The 19,159-nt window shown below is 48.2% G+C and overlaps 1 protein-coding gene across 1 annotated transcript in view; it reads right to left on the bottom strand.

Moving 5' to 3' along the window:
* Nucleotides 1-1,360: 1,360 nt before the first annotated feature.
* MYBBP1A (MYB binding protein 1a) overlaps nt 1,361-19,159 on the bottom strand; it is a 60,173-nt gene continuing 42,374 nt past the window's right edge. The window contains exons 24-27 of the mRNA XM_067309658.1: nt 16,433-16,546; nt 5,222-5,323; nt 3,936-4,060; nt 1,361-1,962 (exon numbers count right to left, since the gene is read on the bottom strand). Coding sequence (XP_067165759.1) covers nt 1,479-1,962; nt 3,936-4,060; nt 5,222-5,323; nt 16,433-16,546 — 825 coding nt within the window. The 3' untranslated portion in view covers nt 1,361-1,478. The remainder of the gene's footprint in view (nt 1,963-3,935; nt 4,061-5,221; nt 5,324-16,432; nt 16,547-19,159) is intronic.

Raw genomic sequence — 19,159 nt, 5'->3', positions numbered from 1 at the left:
GAGGCAGCCAGCTGCAAAGGAGGAAAGCAAAAGGCAGGGAAAGGAAGGACCTTCACTGCTGAGCCCTGCCAAGAGGCTGGCACAGCAGCTCCAGCCCCCTCCTGTCACTAACGGGAGCCGGCGCACTCCTCGGGAAGCGCAGCCAGCCGGCTCCCACCTTCCGGGATCCCTGCTGCGACCTGAAGATGCAAAAAGGGCTGTACCTACCCGGGGCTCGCAAGCGAAGGTGTTGGCCTTGCTGCCAGCAGCTCTCTCCTGGGGAGCTGCGCCGTTCGAGAAAGGAGTCAGCACAAAGGCAGATAAACAGCCGTGGGCAAACACAGCCCTTTGCGGCTCCTCTCTCACTCCCTCCAAAATCAACATGACATTTCCGGCACCCTTATCTGTGTCTGCTAGTACAGACGCACCTGCAGGAGGAGAGCTGGAAGGAACAACGGGAACAGCCCTGCTCCAGCGCCCTTTGCTGCGCTCCAGACCCCGGGCCACCATCTGCTTCTGATGGGAGCCAGCACCAGACTCCTCTGCAGGAGGAAGGAGAGCACGGGAAACCACCGGGAGCTACTCCCTCCAGTGCTGGGACAGGCAGCCACCGACCCGCGCCTCCCGGCCTCCAGGAGCGAGGTGGTCGGCAGGTGGGGTGAGGAAGCCTCAAAGGGAACCGCAACACGAATGGAGTTTCGAACACTTGGGGACTCCATTCCCAGCAAGAACCAGGTACCCGACACATGGGACAACCTGGTCCTGGTGCTCTCCAAAGGGGTGATGGTGTTCTGGCATTCAGAAGCTCCTGAACAGACAAGCAGATGCATTTCCGAGCAGTCACCTTCATGGACTGTTACAGGCTGTTAACAGGTGCCTCGCACGGCTGCACAGAGCCTGCTGGCCTGGCAGACGAACAAATCAATTAACCATTTCAGTTGTTTCGTGGGAGTTACTGATGATGCCTCAGTAGCCCAAATTAGACACATTTAACCCCAGAAAAAGCACATGCAAGCCCGTTTAACCCCCATGCGTCTGAGGGAGTTGGCAACTCCCAGGCTGGAAAAGCTATGAGCATCGCTGGGTCTGGGCAGGAGAGAAATGTCCTTTTAGGGGTCACTTCTGAGCCTGCCACAGGGCTTGACCCCACGACTCAGCAGTGCTAAAACACCCTCCACTGTTCCCCAAGGAATCCAAGCAAGGCTCTCATGCGGCAGAGCTCCGTGCTCTGTCTCCAGGAAATGTTAAAAAAAAGGAGCCTGTACTCCCGAGCACAGAGGAGAGAGTGGGCATCTGCCAGAGCCTGGAGGGGATCTGACCTCCTGAAGCTCCCTGCACTTAGCTGAACCACAGACAAAAGACAGTTCCTCAGCTTTAGAGCTCAGTGTTATGGAAGGTTTATTAAACTTCAAGGAGGGTGTAAAAAATATAGTTAAAAGGTATTAAAACAGTCCTCCGAGCCACACTGGCCCTGCCAGGCCTGGGCGAGTCCATGGAGTTTACTCCTGCAGCGCTGGAGCCTTTTTCACTTTCCTTTTCTTCTTGGCTTTGCCCTGTTTCTGTTGGGTCTCCTGGTTGATGTTCCCCTTGGCTTTCTTTGCAGCTGGAACCTGCTCAACTTCATTACCTACATCACCTTTCCTTTTTCTGTTCCTCCTCTTCCTCTTTTTCTTATCAGCCACAGCATCTTCTCCATTAACAGCTTCTTCCCCACTGCCTGCCAATTTGTGTTTCTTGGGTTTCCTGCTACCAGGCACAAGGCCTTTCTTCTGCTCAGGGGTGTCTGTTCCCTCGGGCTGTTCCTCTGGGGCCGCTGTGGCTCCATCTTCACTAGCTACTGGTGCTACCCCATTCTCCTGGACGCGTTTCTTACGATTCTTGCGTTTCTTGCTCTCTGGCAGGAAGCCTTTCTTCTTCCGCTTGAGTGGCTCTGCTGCCTGGGCAGGCTTACTGGCAACTGCTGTCTTCTCTTTCTTGGGTTTCCTGCAGAAAGAACGCCAAAAATCAAGAGCGACTCAGTTTACAGCCAGGGAGAAGCGGGATCCATGCTACAGGCAGGCCACGAACAGGCAGAAGCAGAAGAACGTTGCAGGAGGCACAGGCATGCTGCAAGGACGAGCACCACCCCCGGAGATGGTCCTCACTCTGCGCGTGGGGCTGCCTCACTGAACTGCAAGAAGCTGGACCAGGATGCAAGCAGGCACCAAGGCACCCATTCCACAGACCAGATAATGCTGTATTTAACGCCTTCTCCAGCACACCCACCTTTGGGCCTGTGCAAGGCTATCAAGGTGCTGTCTGTCTGACCAGGATGGCAGCCCCAGCAGGGCCTTCACTGCACTAACAATCCCAAAAGATCTTTCCAGCAAACCCCCCACTACAGACCATACCAGGCTCATCTAGGCAACTTCTATTCGCATGCAAGAGTGGCCACCTCTGCTCACCTCTCTGGCAGAACCAGGAGATGGCTTTGCCACCACCCAGTCTACATCGCTCTGTACCAGCTCAGTCCCCAAAGAGGAATCCTGAAAAGGAACCCAGCTGCAATGCCATGGCCTGATTTTTTCTTTATGTGAAGCTTTTTGGAGAATTTTTCAAGTTGCATCTCTTCAGGGTGGAAGAGAGCTGTTTCAGTGACTTAACACCACCACCTGCCTCTCAGCACCTCTGCCAGGGTCCAGGCCACAAACCCCCTCTGCTGTAGGCTTGTTCCAACTCACCTGCACAGAGATCTCTGGGCACCAAAGCAAGCTGGCACCAACAGTGACAGCAGGCTGAACCCCAGTCCTTTCCCTACACAGCATGCATAAACTCAGCATTTCCCACCCGACTCTTAGCAACCCCCCTCCTTCCCAGCAGCAGTCTCTGCTCGCTGCTAAAACAGGCCCTGTCCTTGGGCCAAACACGGCAGCACCGTGCCAAGGGACCTGCGTGAGCCCAGGAAAGGCAGAAAGGAGAAACCAGCCGCCGTGGGGCTGCGTCACAGGGCTGCGTGAGGCCAGCACGCTCTGCCAGCCTGTTCAAGGCGTTAAGAGGGGGACAGGACACCAGTTCCAGCTGCCGTGTGCGATTCCTCCCTGCCTGCGAGTCCTTTCACAGCGAGTCGTGTGCAAGCGTTTTCCCCAGAGCCTCTCGCTGCGGCTCAGGCCGCCCCACACTGAAACCAGGGCCACAGCTCCCGGGCGTTAGTCGAGTGCCCAGCACTTCTTTAAGGCTACGCGCACCGTTAAGTGCTGCCATCGGGCACAGGAAATGAAAGGTCTGTTTGCAAATCGCCGACAGAAAGAAGAAAAAGATCCTGTGTTTCTTTTCCCTTGGAGTGAAAGTCAAATCCAGTCGGCATTTAAGGCAGGGGTATTAAGCATGAAGACTGAACGCTCTTCAGCTTTCCGAACTGCGAGGCACCCATCCCAAGCATCAGGCTGGGCATCCAGGCACTAAGAAGAGCCCAAAAAATCCCTGGAGGGGGCTGAAGGACTGAAGCATGTAATCTCTGGTATTTAGCCCCTTTCCAGGGCAGCTACGTTTCCCTCCAGCCTCACATTCGCAGAAGCAATTCACAGTGACGTGGTAAGAGCTGAGTGGCACATCACAGCCCAGAAATTCCTCTGCATCTTTGATGGTGGCTCTTACACCAAGCCACCGCTCAGGACCCCTGAAAGCAGGCGCTCTATGTTTGAGTGATCAGCCCTGCTCACCTCCCCTAGCAAAGCATGGTCAGCGATCAGATGCACCTTACAATCTTTTCCCATCAAGGATGAATCCTAAGCATGTAAGCACCTGAAACAAGCAGCCTGTGGGCACACTTCAACTTCACTGTTTAGACTCAAGTTCCAGCCTGAGCTCAGCACCCTGATTTCCTTTCTCCTCCTCCTTCCCCACATCAACAAGGACGAGTAGGACATGCTCTTGGCCCCCTAGGCAAGCCAAGGGGCCAGAACGCCCTGCATACATACGTGTAATTCAGCCAGCGCATAACGTTCCAGTAGAGAGAGTCGAGGCGTGCTGACTTCCCAATGCCTTCTTGCTGGTTCAGAGCTACAAGTGCTTTGTCCACCTCCACCAACTCCACATGCAGCTTCTGCAAGAAGCAAGTGCAAACCATCAATCTTCACAGCAGACTCAGAGTGGGCACTCACAGCAGCCAGGCACAGGCCGTCCTCAGGCTAAAACGATGGCAGGAACACACAGGCCTGCCCGGCTCCTCCATGCTACTGTCCTGAGCCCATCCACAGCAACATTTTATCTGGGGGCAAAAACTAGTGAGTCACAGCATGCCACCAGCTACAGCTGCTTGAAAACTGGGCCCCTAGCATGAGAGGCATGGGTCAAACAGCTAGAACTGTACTGGCACCAAAGGGACTGAATGGTCCTTTGGTCCTCTCTCCAGCCCATGCCTGGAGGCAGGAGGGAGGAGACACATGACTACGTACCCATCTAAAAGAAAAGCAGCAGCATTTTCAGTCTGGTTTCTGGCTGCTTCTTACAGCTTCTGTGACCCACTGGGCAATCTCAGTAAAGCAGACAGAAGGGGGCATCTCAAAGGCTATTCACTTCCTATAGAAGCCTTGGAAATAATCTCTCTCCTCCACCCACTTTCCTATTAGGTCTTCACAAAGAAACAGGCTGCGGTGTGAACTCAGCGCTTATCAGTAGGAAACTGGGCTTCAGCAGTTCTGCTTGTGTTGTTTTGCTCCAGTAAATAAGACCACATTGGAGACTGAGTTTGTCACCTATTAGAAAAATCTTCACATGTTCGAAAAAGCCACTTTTCATTAGGAAAAACAAAGCCCCAGAACAAAGTCTCACTACCACACACCAAGCTCCTGAGCGAGAACAGCAACACAACCTTTGGGACTCAGTGAGGAGAGAGCACTCATCTGGGACAAAAACCAGCTCGCTCTCACCGTCCCCCAGACCCTAATTCTGTAAGAAAGGAGGATGCCACATGCGTTTGCAGAACTCTGCACAAATCCTTTAGCACTTGGAGACAGCTCACGAGGGCTGTGCATTACTCCTTCAGACATGAGGGCTCTTTCTGTCCTCAGATCCAGCTAGGCATTCCCTCCAGTGGTACCTTAAGTAAGAAATAAGGAGGGATGTAGCAATGGAGCAGCCATGTGATACAATTCAGGCGTGACATCTGAGAGAGGTCTCGGTGGTGTTCAGAAGGAGGAGGACCACTCGTCACAGGGCCGCTGTGGTAGGGAGCCAAACCTGCCCGGGAGCAGGTCACACTCACCTGCTGAGTCACGGTTTTGAGGAGGAAGTTCAACAGCTCCAAGTTCTTGGCAACTTTCTCTTTCTCAGCTTTCACCCGAAACTGGTCAGCCACTTTCAAACTCTGCAAGTTAAAGAGGGAGGTGGAGGAGTAGCATACATTAAATGGAGAAACAAATCACTGTCCTCAGGAGAAAGCAGAAAGTGAGCGATTAGCAGGATTAACATGTCACCGAAATAACTCTAGAACAGCAAAATCCATCAAACTCTGGAAATGTTCAGGAGAGTAAGTGGGGGAAGCTGCTATTGCCCAAGTGGCCAGCACTGGAACAGGGCTTGTCAATCAAGCTTAAGTTCACTGAAAAGGACTGAGGGAAAAATCTCATCCTTCCTCTTTATGCTGCAAGGTTTCTGAGACACCGAAAGGTCTGGCTTAGAGGCAAATCACTCCAGAGATAGATCAAATAAAAGCCAGAGTTATTTACTAGTGGAGGAGGGCAGAAAATAGCCACTGAAAGGCAGCTGGATCACAGAGGCGGCCCAGGGGCGCTGATCCTTTGCCCGCAGCTGGTCCACGCAGTCCCGCTTACACCGTAGTTTCCCTCCCCGTTACGTTTCTGTGCGAATGCGCATAGCCGTGTGCACGGTCTGGGACGGGACTTGCGGGGAAATGCTTATCCTGGACAGCAGCGTGCCCCAAGCCTGGCTGACACCGGTGCGGGGCACCGTGCGCCCTGAGCTACGACACCTGCACGCGTCCCGTTGAGGCCCGTCTCTCTAAAGGGGGCTGCGCTGGTGGCAAAGCCCACCCTTGCCTGGAGTTCGAACTTGCCAGCCCCGCAACGGGCAAGGTCACCCCAAACTCAGCTTCCTCGGGGCCTCGGGAATCGGGCGCTGCCGGCAAGTCATTGCACCAAAACCGTACACACCGGTCGGGAGGGCAGGTCTGCCAGGAGATGCAGTCTCTTCCGTGGGATCAACTATGAGTTTGCTCCACTCAGACGAGAGATAATTTCAAGGACTCTGAGCAAGTTATTTCTAGTCTACATCGGCATAAAGCAGACAAAGCAGAAGTCCTCGCAGACTCGCACAACAGGAGAACACGATGGCCAGCAAGAGTCTAACAAATGTCTTTAGCAGAAAAAGTGGGAAGACCAGATTACATGTCTGCAGGAATCGCAGCTTCCATACAGAAGTATTCACCCTCTGTACAGGATTCCACAGCCTAGGAGTTTTTTTTTTTTTTTTTTTTTTTTTTTAACATAATAAAAAAAACAGTTATTTCTTGGCCAGGATGGGTCACACAAGCCCTGTATTAGAAAGCCACCATGATCTGCTGGCTGCAATTCATGTTGCAGCTTCATCTGACTATCAATAACTTGCTAATTACTCCCTCCTGATAGACAGAAGCGCTACAACTCTGTTCCAGAGCTGTCATTAACCTACAAGGTCACACAATTCAATGGCTCTAAAGTCTCTCAGGTAAAAGGAGAAACAAACATTAGGGTATGTGATTAAAAACATGCACATGCAGGATACAACATCCCATGGGCCATGCACACTCCATTTATTACACTTACCGCAGTAAATAATAATAATAATAATCAGCAAATCAATTATGAAAACAAGACCAATTTGCATTAAATTTTTCTTTGCAATGTTAACAAACAACAGGCTAACAGTCATTATTTGTAGTTAATGTAGCTTTCAGAGATGCTGTTTACGTTCCGATCCCTCGCAGGCTACATTGCATGCAAGTTCACAGCGAGCGAAAGTCAGCACAGGCTGGCAGCTCTCGAGAACAGAAACCGGAGGAAGCAGGGCAGTGGTGTGAGGAGCAGCCACAGGGAAGTCAACTATCATTTGATCTTTTTAATATACAAACGTTTCAGAATTAAGAAGGTGTTAAAAATAAATTGCATTTTCTTTTCCTCGTAGATGAGGCGTCCCTTTTAAAACATGCAGGTCTGACTGTGTCTTTTCTTGCTGCCATCCCCATGTCTCAAATTACCCTGATGTTTGCTAGTGTTTGAAGCAAATCCTACTGAAGTCAACAGAAAAGTCCTATTGCTCTGAACAACACTTGAGGGGCTGCTTTCAGAATCAATTAACACTCGCATTTCTCCTCCAAAGTCCACAAGCAGTTCTCTGGTGTTTGGGAAACCAGAATGCGCATCCAGTTTGGTGTACCCAAGCCAATTCATGCAAAACTGTAGAACAAAAACGGCGGCTTGCCTAGCTGTAGACAGAAGACACCACTGGTCCAGCAACGTCAGTGCAGGAAAACGAAACATCTAAATTAAAGGAGGTGTTTTGCATGAGCCTGGAAACATCAGCATAAGCACAAATAGCCAGAGGCAATCCAGCACCACGTAGGTGCTGTGCAACCAGATAACTCCATACTAAAATGGATCATTTTTAAATGGCTCTCAAAGACCAGGAAGGAACAAGGAAGCGGGTGGGGGTGGGTGGAGAAGCTAAAGAAGCAGCAAAGCAGCAGCAGATAATTAATTCCTACAGCATGCACTATGTTCTCTGGTCCAGAAGCTGGATGGATTGGCTTTAAGGAAGCTGGATCCAAATAAAGTTTTACCTTCTGTCTCTCGATATATGCTTTTCCCCTTTGCTACAAAGGGCATAATGGAAATTACTCCAAAGAGCACAAAAACTCCTGCAACTCTGCATCTGGTATAATTGAGGCAGTCAAACCTCCTTAACAACTTGAGTCCAATTCCTGCTCAGCGCAGTGTCACTTATGAGCCTGATCTCATCACCACTGTCTCAGAGCGCTTCCCATTACGTCTTATGCCAGATGATATCTTCTGCCACGCGTTGCTTCACTCTCACCCTCCCATAGCAGGGAGTGTACCCAACGGAGCGTTTGCTTCGGCAGGGTATGCGTGAGCATGCGACATCAATACAAACAGGCTGCACTCTAGTTACATCAAAAAAAGCTGACTTTCAGCTGCCTTGGGTGACTGTTCCTTAGGAAAGAAATCCCAAGTCTCTTAAATGGGGACTGGGTCCAAACCTCAGGAGCAGCTTTCCCAAGTATTTGTCATAAATTCTTGCTGCATACAGTATCGACTATTCTCTGTACGCTGCGGGTTTGCAAAGCTGATTGCTTTGGTCTGCACTGTAACTCAGCTATCTGAGAGACGCAATTAGCATTGCCACCCTAATTGTGCAGGTCAATCATTTTACAGGCCTACTGCAATTTCATTTGGAGAACGTAAAGAATACAATCATAAAAATAAAGCAAAAGCTATTATGTAACAGATGGTGAACTGCAACACATGGCAAACATGCCTCAGAAAGAAAAATAGTATTTCAGTGATCTGCAGCATCCTAAGCGAGCCTCAAACACTGATGAGATTGCAGAAGACTTGCACAAGGTTGGCAAGAACCTCCATTTTACATAGCAAAACTGAGGCACCAAGCAGTGGTTTTCCTTCCAGCTATGCTACCAGTCAGTGGTGGAAAGTTAAGTGAAAACCCAGAAAAACTTGTCTAACCACCTGTTCTATGATGCTCTGCCATGTGCTGTTTGCAAAGGTATCAAGCCCTTCTTTCCCCTGCCCTTTAAAAACACGACCGAGTTAGGAGTCAAATAACCCAACCGCTTCCCACCAGAAGCGGAGAGCACGTGGCATATATTCAACAGCCATGCTTGCACCGCTTGCTGATTATATTATTTTTCTGCCATTTTCTGCGGTTGCTACTCTGCTGCTTCAGGAACAGCCAGTCCCACTTAACACCAAGTCGCATCTCAGCGATACCTGCAAACACATTCCTGTACATCTGAGCTATCAGCGTATCTGGGCAGGTCATTTTCCAAAAGGAAAAAATATAAAGGCAGTTTTCGCAGCTGTAACTCCCATCTCATCCCAAGCCAATAACCAGCAACACAGTTCCTGCCTCGCCCCAGGTGGATTCGGCTGGCAGAGATGGTTTTGGCTTGTCAGGCCAGATGCGTGCTGCCTCCAAGGCCTCTGGCTGTTTCTGGGGGATGGCGCTCCTGAATCGGATGTCCTCTGCTTCTAGGATTTCTACATGAAGAACAGCACACCCCCAGCATCTTATCAATCAGTATTTCTTCTTGTGTTCCTAATTCCTGTGTCAAACACACAGGGCAGCCAACTACTACAGCATCTAACCTTCACTCCTCCATCTCTTGTTGCACTTCACAGCGTACCTTCATCTTCACAATGTCCATATGAAATATTTGTTGGAGACCATGAGGTGCTCAGATACCCACAGTAACACAGTCATACAAGCAGGGCAGAGAGCTTATAGCTAAAACAGGGTGTTAACCGCATAATGCCATGCCTCAGATTCCCAGGTAGGAGAAGGACCAAGTCCAAGACTCTAGAGAAATCTCCAGTAGGGCAGAAGGTGGGGCACGTACACCTAGAGGCAAAGCCAGCATCTCGGCCACTAGCCAGCTTTCCCTGCAGGCATGACAGTGACAAGATGTTACAGGGAGCCAAGCAGCGTTTCTGGAAGTCTCCACATCCCCTCTGCCGGCACCTCTTCTCCTGTCCCGGGTACCAGAGCAGGGCACACGCTTAGCCAGGTGGCTGAGACGCGCAGCAGTATCTCGGAGTCCAGAGGAGCACTCTGCTACCAAGAGACAGGAGCACATTTCCTAGCCAAGCATTTGAACACCAGTTAATAATTACGCATTCCCAACACGTCATTCAGCCTACTTCATTGTTCAAACCGACCAGCCCTTCCCCGCCGGGGGATCAGCCGGACAGATCCGTCACTGCTCCGTGAGCGGAGAGCCCCGGCCAACCTGCATTCTTTCCACGCGCCGTGCTATCTCCATCCTTCCCCCCTCCTCCCACACAGCAGATCTGATGCTGACAGATAAATGTGCAGATTCATGGCTGAACACCGTTCCAAGTGCTTCTGCAAAACATAGACCTCCACCCACCCCGCACAGCCTTACACCCCCGGCACAGCCCGAGGTTGCGTAGGTAAACTCTCGTCTCCAGCAGCCAGCAGCTCGGCGAGATTTCCACCCCACTGAATGTCCGCAGTCACGCTGAGATACGGCTCGAGAGGTCCGAGCTCGAGATGCTGACCGGTTTCACGCGCTGGCAGTGGACACTAAAGCTTTGCCCTAGCTCCGTGCAGAGTGCCAGAGCCAAGACACAACCTGGCACTTTGCTGCGGTTGCGGCTCAGCTCCCTACGGGGGATTCACACTCGGAGGGGCCCCAGCAAGCGGTTTTGGGGCCCTGGGAGCGCCTGCCCCTTCCACGCGCCAACGCACAGGATCTCCCATGCCAACATCCAGGCAAGCTGAGAGGCTTGGGAGGGGCACAGCCTTCCTCTCCTATTTAGAGACTAATAACAAACTGGCAACCAAACGAAGTATTTTAGGATTCCGTATGCTTATGGCTCCTGTTATTATCCTACGTAAGCACCTTCGTTTCACCTGTAATTATTCCCATGCTGCTCCTGAGAGGTAAGCCAGCGTTATTCCCTCCACTGTAGAGAGGCTCAGAGAGGCTAAGGAACATGCCTGAGTCATGCAGGCTGTGACAGAGCCAGGAACCAGCTCTGAGCTTCTTAAAACCCAAACAAGCCACCTCCAACCAGTTCCTTTCAAGACGATATTCGCTATACAACAGAAGCCAGGCTTGAATTTAGGGCCAAATAATGGAAGACAAAGAGGGGAGGAGGGAAGAGTACCACATTTCCTACCGGGCTCCATCTAGCTACAGAGGCGGGTCCACTTACCAACTCCACGCGCACGGGGCGCGCAAGCACGTGTCTGCAGGGAGACGTTCTCACACCATCCGCCCAAGCAGCAGCTGCTGCCAAGAGCTCAAAGGAGGAATAAAGCCATGGAAAATCCCTCCCCGCTCTGTTCTCCCTCACTGAATGTTCTACAGACTGAAAGTCCAAATGCTCAAATCTCATTTCCCTGCATCTCTGCAGAAACTGCAGAGAGAGGGCTCTTCACTAGCCAGCAGCCCACGTTCGTCCTGAAGCGGGGGGTGAAAAAAAGGTTCTGCATCGTGCATGCACCTTGCTGTGGGGAGGAGGCGAGAGACACTGGACTGGGCATCAGAGTGAAACCCAGCCACAGGGTTTCTTAGCCTGGAAAAACCCAGAAGCAGCAGAAACAGGTCATCGAAATGCTCAACTGGGAAGGAAACCACTAAGCTTCTGCTTTGTCCCCGGCCATGAGGGAGAAAGAGAGGGTAAGGGACTAAGCAGACCCGTATGCTGAAGGGTATAACAAAAGGGTATTTTTTTGCAATGTTTATTTTGGCTGTTATTAGAGGGGGGAGTCCAAAATCGAGAAGCTGTTCTCACAGAAAATGTCAGTGCTTTCCCAAGTTTAAAGATCTGATAATTTTTTTCCATAGACCATAAGAAAATGCAGAGGGGAAAAACCATACAGGACAGCTGAGGGAACAGGGGGGAATGAAGTCTCCACAGAGACATCCAGTACTCTGAAAGCATGTCAAAGATATCAGCTAAATCACTACTGGCCTCATTTTACAAGCTAAGAGGCTGAGAAAGGGCAATGAATTAAGAATTTATAAGGATGGACAGATAACAGTTCAGGCAATCTTCAAGGAGGAAAAAAAAAAAGAGAGAGAGGAATGGCTTTTTTAGAGATTTGATGAAGTCACTGTTAATAATTTATCTCCATACAAATTAATATACCGATAGTCAAATGTGATGTCCTTCAGAAAAGAAGGGCATGCCTGCCCTGGAAGGCTACACGGTATGACCCTCCCCATAGGCTGAGTGGCTCCATCTAGTTAGTCTAAACCTCTTGCTGACCACCACAAGCTCAACAAAACCCTCTAACGCCACACAGTAAGTCTTCAGAGAGCATACTGTAACTTTCGGACTACGTAAGTCTTGAAAAAGAGGCCTTGGGTTACCTACACCACCCTGTATACAGATCACGTGACATTACGTAATCCCACGCCCATCTACATTTACGCCTTTCTACATAAAAATGGTTTCCCACCTAGTCCAAGTCTAAATACCCACCTAAGGGGAAGGAGGCACCACATACGTCTCATTAGGATTATGTGCATATTTATCTGAACATCTCCAATACTGGTGACTGGAAACACTTTGGTCTCGCACTAGAGGCTTGGTCAGAGATCAGATTTTGGGAGCATTTTTATATTCTGGGATGGGTCGATCCCATTTTGGTTTTAAAGCAGTCAACTCAAGCACCGTCTGCTCTCCCCCTCCCTCATGCAGGATACAACACCGACAAAAAGTGGAAGGAAAAATAAAATAAAGTTGGGCCTTTCCTATTATGTACTTATTGCAGAGGACAGACAAAGGAAACCGTCAGGAAACTGCTCTTTACACGCCATGGAAAGGAGCTTTACCAGCACTTTTTCTGATTTGTTTTTAAGTCGCTCAGTCATGAAAATACACTTTTTCTGGAATATTCCTCAAAATCCTTTTTCACTTCTCCCTGACTTTCACATCATAACTGCGAGTTTCAGCCTAAGTCAGAGGAGTTACACAAGTACATTGGTCCAGGAGGGCAAGCCAGCCCCTGGGAAAGGGATGCCATAAAAACTATGTAAAAACCTGGAGCTTCCTGCCCCATATCTGTCAATGAGTTACTAAAAATCTGGCATGCCTTCAGGATCATTCTAAAGCCAAGAGAGCAAAAATATAAGATACCAGGAGCATACCTAACAAGGGGGACAAAAAAACCCAAAACATGCCCGCAAGAAAAACTGGGAAAGAAGAAAGAGCATTTAGCTCTGCTGAGTTGAAAGACCAAATTCAGAGTAGCTTGGTAAGGTCACCAAAACATTGTGTATGAGCCCTAGCAGCAGCCCTATGAAGACACTAGCCAAAATTTTGTGATGGACTGTGTGAGACGGGGAATTTGTATCTCCCAGGTTCTGCCACTAGCCTCATTGCATGACTCCAGGCAGTTCATTTGAACCCACAGTAACCAGCATCTTCCAGAGATAACACAGGGATGGAGATCACTCTCCAACACACTGGGCTGTTTTGAAGCCAAGTTAGGAAACGTTCAGAGTGTCCTATCAGAAAGAGGGTCTCTGGGATGAATCAGGAGACCAGAGTCTGATTCTTGCTTCAGCTCCCAGCCAAGTGTGTCATTTGTAAAAACAGGGAGAACAACTGTAGTAAACTAAACACATTAGCTCTTGGGCTTCTGCAAAATACTTTCTTCATTACATCAACAAGTCACTGGTTGGAATTTCCTTTGTAAAGCACTTTGAGACCTACCGATAAAAGAACAAAGCACTTCGCGCAAGAGGAAGGAGTTTCTGCCAGATGCTCTCGTGTCTCAGGCGAGCTCTGCCATTTACAACATGAAGCAATGCTACTTGTTTATGCCATAAACACGACCAAGTTGTCCAGACTTCCAACATTAGAACAAACTTGAACAGCTGCAGCAAGGCTCTGCTGTTTGTTAAGTAACCTGTTTAGGATCTGGGAGGTCAAAATAGCGCCAGAGTTATCTCTCTACTTCCTCACCTTTGCCTGCTGCCTGGTAAAAACAGATCACAGGGCAGCCCCAGGGCCCATGGACGTGTCTTTCTGTCCCGATGACCCAGAAGAACAAGCCAAAAGCACCAAGCGCAGCAGGGCTCTTACAAGAACAAATCCACTCTGAAGTACCTGCTAGGATACCAAGACTTACCCTGCCAAAAGCAGGGAGATGGCAAGCATGAATCCCTCATGACTGTGATATATGTTTTATAAGCATGCTTAAACATCTTGGGAACAAGTAAGGTCAAGTAAGCTTATGAAAGCACAAGAGCCATTGCCCCGCAGCAGCATCCAGAGCTGCTATTTGAGGAAGCTGTCTCTTCGTTTAAAGCTCCTAGTCACTGATTCTCTCTCTTCTGCCTCTTAGTTTTACAGTAATAATTCAGTGATATCCAAGACTGCAGTTTTCTCAGAATACTTTTTTCCCCAACTCCAGCGCATATCACGGCCTAAAACCATCCCAGGCTCCCTGCTCATCACCAAGAAATCTGCAGGTACGTAAATCAATTGCTGAGGCAAGACAGGATGAGAAAACAGGTATCAGGAGAGAGCATCCCATCCTCTCTCACAGCCTTACACTTGCACTTGAAAAGCCACCGGCTCCATAGCTGCAAACCTGACCAAGGACAGAGAGAGTGAAGCTAAGCCTTCAGGTGACAGCTTCCTTGAGAACAACACCGCTGCTTAAACTACAAATGCACATCAGTACGGTCAGATAAAGACTTGGACTTTCCAGTTTTTTTTCAGACTTCCCTGGGTCAAAAGAGGGTACAAAATTCTGCATTATTATTTTTTCCTCTTGTAACAGCTATTTTTGAAGCATGGGGCAGGAATGGCCAATGACAGTAAATACAGAGCTCTCAGCTACAAGTGGGACACCAAAACTTCATCATTTAACATTTTCCACAGCATAACAAACTGCTGCTCTCAGTCCAGGTCCTTGTGGGTAAGCACACACATGCCAACATCCACCTACATATGCACTTGTCTCCGAAATTATGGCTGATCTGGAATGGCACACAGAAACAGGTCTCAGCTGAACAGGACCGAGACTGAACTACAAGAGAAACTTCCAATTCTGCAAATGCAGATATCTATATCTATATCTATCTATCTATCTATATATATATATACACACACACACACACATATATATCTCCACCTACAGAGCACTCTAAAAAACACTATGTCAGGGCTTTTTCAGAGCAACCAAAAAAGAGAACTAGCACCCAAATGCCACTGCCAGTTAATAGTATTCGAGGGCCTGCTGCTGGCAGGGTACCTTGGACAGCCCAAATAAACTGACACTATTTCCCAGGAATTTTTCTTGAAACACAGAAACCACAGAAATGAGAAGCACAGTAGAAGCTTTGGTAGCAAAGCTCGTTAAAATACTGGATGGGTTGCAAGATGCTAAACTTTCTCTGACAAGGACAACATAAAGGCATTGTAAATGTCTGTGGTTTCCCAGTGAATCACTCCGACTCCTACAGGTATTCAGCTGCTGGAGAGAAACATGGAGATGACAGGGTTGGGAGGAGTGGTATGTTTTATGTAGCTGGAAAATAAAATCATACCTGACTCCACCTATTGGGCTTCTGATGCAATCATTAAATAAAACCTATTTAATGAAACCTAGGATTACCTGCTTCCTCAAGAATTATAAACACTACCTCTGAATTTCTTGAATTAAATTTGCCTAGATTTTGTTCCTCCTAAACAAAGGAAAATAGAGCTAATCGTTCTGTTCCAATATAGCAAATTATAGAATGGCCTAAATTGCCATGTAACCAGCATTTAAAAAAATAAGTAAAGAAGAAAAGCTGCATTTAGAAAGGGCAATACTACAGTTACGTAGGAAAACCAAGACTGGAAACTCCCATGTCATCAAGTTTGAAGGTATGATGTGTCACCACATCATAACATTAATTTGGCTGTTTGGTTCCCCCCATGTCAATCCACACAAGTATAATTGGATGGCATTTGCTCCTTCAGACTCCTGTCCCACAGATCAGCTCCTAAAAAAAACAGCTGCACCCACAAGCTGTCTTCAGGTACAATTTGCACTTGCAACTGCATCAGAAGCCCTGCAGTCTTTGCATCACTGTTTCTTCTGCACAAATTATTTGCCAATGTATTTTAAGGTTTCCCTGCTAAACAGTATTAGCAAGAGAGCCTGGTTCAGAAGGCCTGCAACGTACCAGGAAGCAGAAGTCCAGGGATCCAGACCTCAGCTCTCTTTGGCCAAGAAGTTTACCCAAATATAGAACTTCCATAATACTTTGTGAAGTTAAGTCAATATTCATGATAGCTTCCAATTCAAAACTTGTTTTTGAAAGCCACCTACAATTGGCCTGTATGAGTATATTCCCTAAAACTCAGGCTCTGTCTCTTGGATCCATATGCAGGCGCTGCTGAGCGGTGTCAGGGACATTTTTTGCACTCTGTATATTCCCTAAAACTCAGGCTCTGTCTCTTGGATCCATATGCAGGTGCTGCTGAGCTGTACCAAGCACATTTCTGACACTCTGTATAAATATATCTGAGCAGCAGTGTTACAAGAATGCTTTATTCCTGGTGGGAGACCCTGGAGTCCCTACTCAGACCTGGTGCAGGCAGGCACAACTCCATTAACGTCAGTTAAGCAGAGCGTGCCTGCATCCATTAGGTGCTATCCACACATTTAACATGTTGAAGCCTGTTACCTCCGTCACTTGGCTGATGCTCTCTCTGATCAGTTCCTCCCACTCCTCCTCCGTCACGGAGAGCTTCAGCTCACGAAGCGGCAAAACCTTCTGGAGAAGCAAACATGCCTGGGCCTGGAAGAGAAAGGGGAGAGGAGATGTGAAACCCTGCGTTTTCTCGAGAAGGTGCCTCCAATGCACGTGCACCACTGGGACAAACAGCCGAGCGCAATATCTGGAGAATGCCACGTTGCAGATGTCACGTATCCTCCCCAACATGCATGCAACTGTGTTAGGAAACACTCTCTAGACCCTGGTAGGCTCACTCCTCACTGGAGGTTTTGGTTGAAAGCATGCATTTAAAAGGGCCAAGGGGGAGGAAAGGGATCGTCCTCCTTCTAGATTTAGGTGTTAGTATCTGAAATGTGTTTTAGCAGTTGGTTTGAGTGCAACACCTTCAGTCTCCAAAGTCTTCAGGCAGCCCTTTGTGTGACTCCACCCTTTACTGCGCCCCCACGAATGCAGTAGGCACAAATAAACAAAAATAAAGGCTGGCAGGGTAGCAAATGCTTCATTTCAAAGGAAACCTAGATGGAAACTGCTGCTCAGAGCAGCACTCAGCCTTGCCCTGGAGTCAAACTCCTTCACTAAATCTATACCTTAGCACAGCAATGAGAAGAGTAGCCACTGGAAAACCAGCAGTAATCTGCAATCTTCTCACATATCCTTTTCTATCCCAGATTTCCTATTTTAAGGCTTTCTTAGGTACAAGAAAAAAGCAACATGCACAAAAGCAAGCGATAGAAACGCATGAGAAAACTCTAATAAGGATTAGTGCAAACAGTTTAGCAGATTTAAAGGGGACATTTTCTTAACAGCATGGAGTCAGCAAGCAAATTCTACCCACATACAAAGACAAATTGCTGCTGCCAGCTGCCATCACACAGGCCTAAATTGAATACAGGTACAAATACCAAAAATCATTGGGAATTATATCAAGAATTAATCTCGCCCAAAGAAAGCAAGGGCTGCCCCCCTCTAACCACACACTGCAACTGAACCTATGCTAGAGACAACAACCGAGCAGTTTGTCAAACTCTTTACTGAAGATACCACTGAGATCAAAAGCCTAAGAGGCCTCAAGGAAAAAAATCAGCACGACAATACCCAACCTGGGCTCCACATACCCCCGGGGTCCAAGGGAAGCAACCTAGAAAACCTATATTAGGAGGCTTAAAACTACTTATTGAAGAATTTAAAGAGGAGGCAAGTGAAGAAATCCCTGGATTTCCCAAGAGCAGTAAGAGTATCCAAAGTTACAGGCAATCAGGTACAACACATCAAAAGCTCAAGAAGGGCCATGTTCCCCATCCAACACACACTCTTGACTACTGTGACTGAGGGTCAGGAATTTCTCAAAGCCCAGGTATCCCACAGGCACCAAATGCAGCCTTTTCGTAATGAAGCATCTGCTGCTGGCCATTGCTGGAGGGACAGGACATTGCACATGAGTCCTCCACCGTAGTGGAGTTATAATGGTGTAATATCACGGACCTGTGTAAACTTGCTTCCAGTCTACACCAGTATAGCCCAGGAAGAGAATTATGCATACAGAACAAGCCTTCATTCACAAACAGTAATTCTGCTCATTGCTTGAAAACGGGTAAAAAAAACCCAACAATATGTCAAAAGATGTATGCTGATTTAATGAGAGAGAGAGCCCTAATGCCACGTTCCAGGCAGGCAAGCTTACCTACTTCTCCTAATTATGGGGAGGTCGTGTCTTGCAGAAGAAATTATGGTGTGGCTGCATGCGTGTACCAAATGTAGTGGAGAGTCACCCCAGCGCAACTACAAAGAGAGCGTGACCCTCGGAGCAAGTGAAAGGCCAGAATTCATCCGGAAAGGCTCAGGCAGGGTCATAAACCTCCAGGCACCATCTCTTCTTTGGCAATTACAAAAGACATTCACACTGCGTATGGGCGCAAAGCGAAGAGAAGGGTCCTTTTAAGCAACCCTGAAGGTATCTCAGGACACCAGATTTACTCAAGATGCTCACAGAGGGCTGGAGGCAACAGCGACAAGGGCCTGTCCAGGAATCACACCAGGCAGCAGTGGGTGGGAGCACTGCAGGTCAGCGAGAAAAGCGGAGATGAAAAGAACTCAAAGCCGTTCAAAGGAGCAAGGGGCTGAGACTCACCTGAGACTCAAATGCTGGACTGGCAGAAGAGACCCTAAAAAGGACTTAGGCATCAGTAAGCATCAAGCATGAAAATTACTTAAAAGAAAGAAAGAAAAAAAAAAATCCTTCTGTGTGTAATAAATCAGGAAGTCAAAATCCCCAGTCTCCGAGAATCCTGGCTGTCACTATCACTTTTTAGTAATTTTGTCACACTCATATGGCTTTCGTGCTTCCAGCTCATATTAGACTCAAGCAAAGAGAAGATAGTTTTGTTTCATGTAATTAAAACGTTGCTATTGATGTAATCAAAGCACTCCTGGGTTTCCTGATTGTTTTTTTACTCGATGATAATTTAGTACCAAGCGTGAATCCCTCTTCTCATTTGCAAGAATAAAAATAAAATAAAAGATTTGTTTGTTCGTTGGAATCAAATTTACCTTAAGAACAGCCCAGCCAGCGAGTAAACGTGACACTAATAATTACAATTACAATTTAGTGCCCAGTACTCATGGTGCGTTGTAGTGGAAGGTTATCATATTTATCACACACTAGGTGACTCTTCTGCT

The sequence above is a fragment of the Apteryx mantelli genome, chromosome 22 (assembly GCF_036417845.1).
Source record: "Apteryx mantelli isolate bAptMan1 chromosome 22, bAptMan1.hap1, whole genome shotgun sequence".
Classification (NCBI taxonomy): Eukaryota; Metazoa; Chordata; class Aves; order Apterygiformes; family Apterygidae; genus Apteryx; species Apteryx mantelli.
Note: the sequence above shows the minus strand (reverse complement) of the source record. Positions and strands in the feature narration are given on the sequence as shown.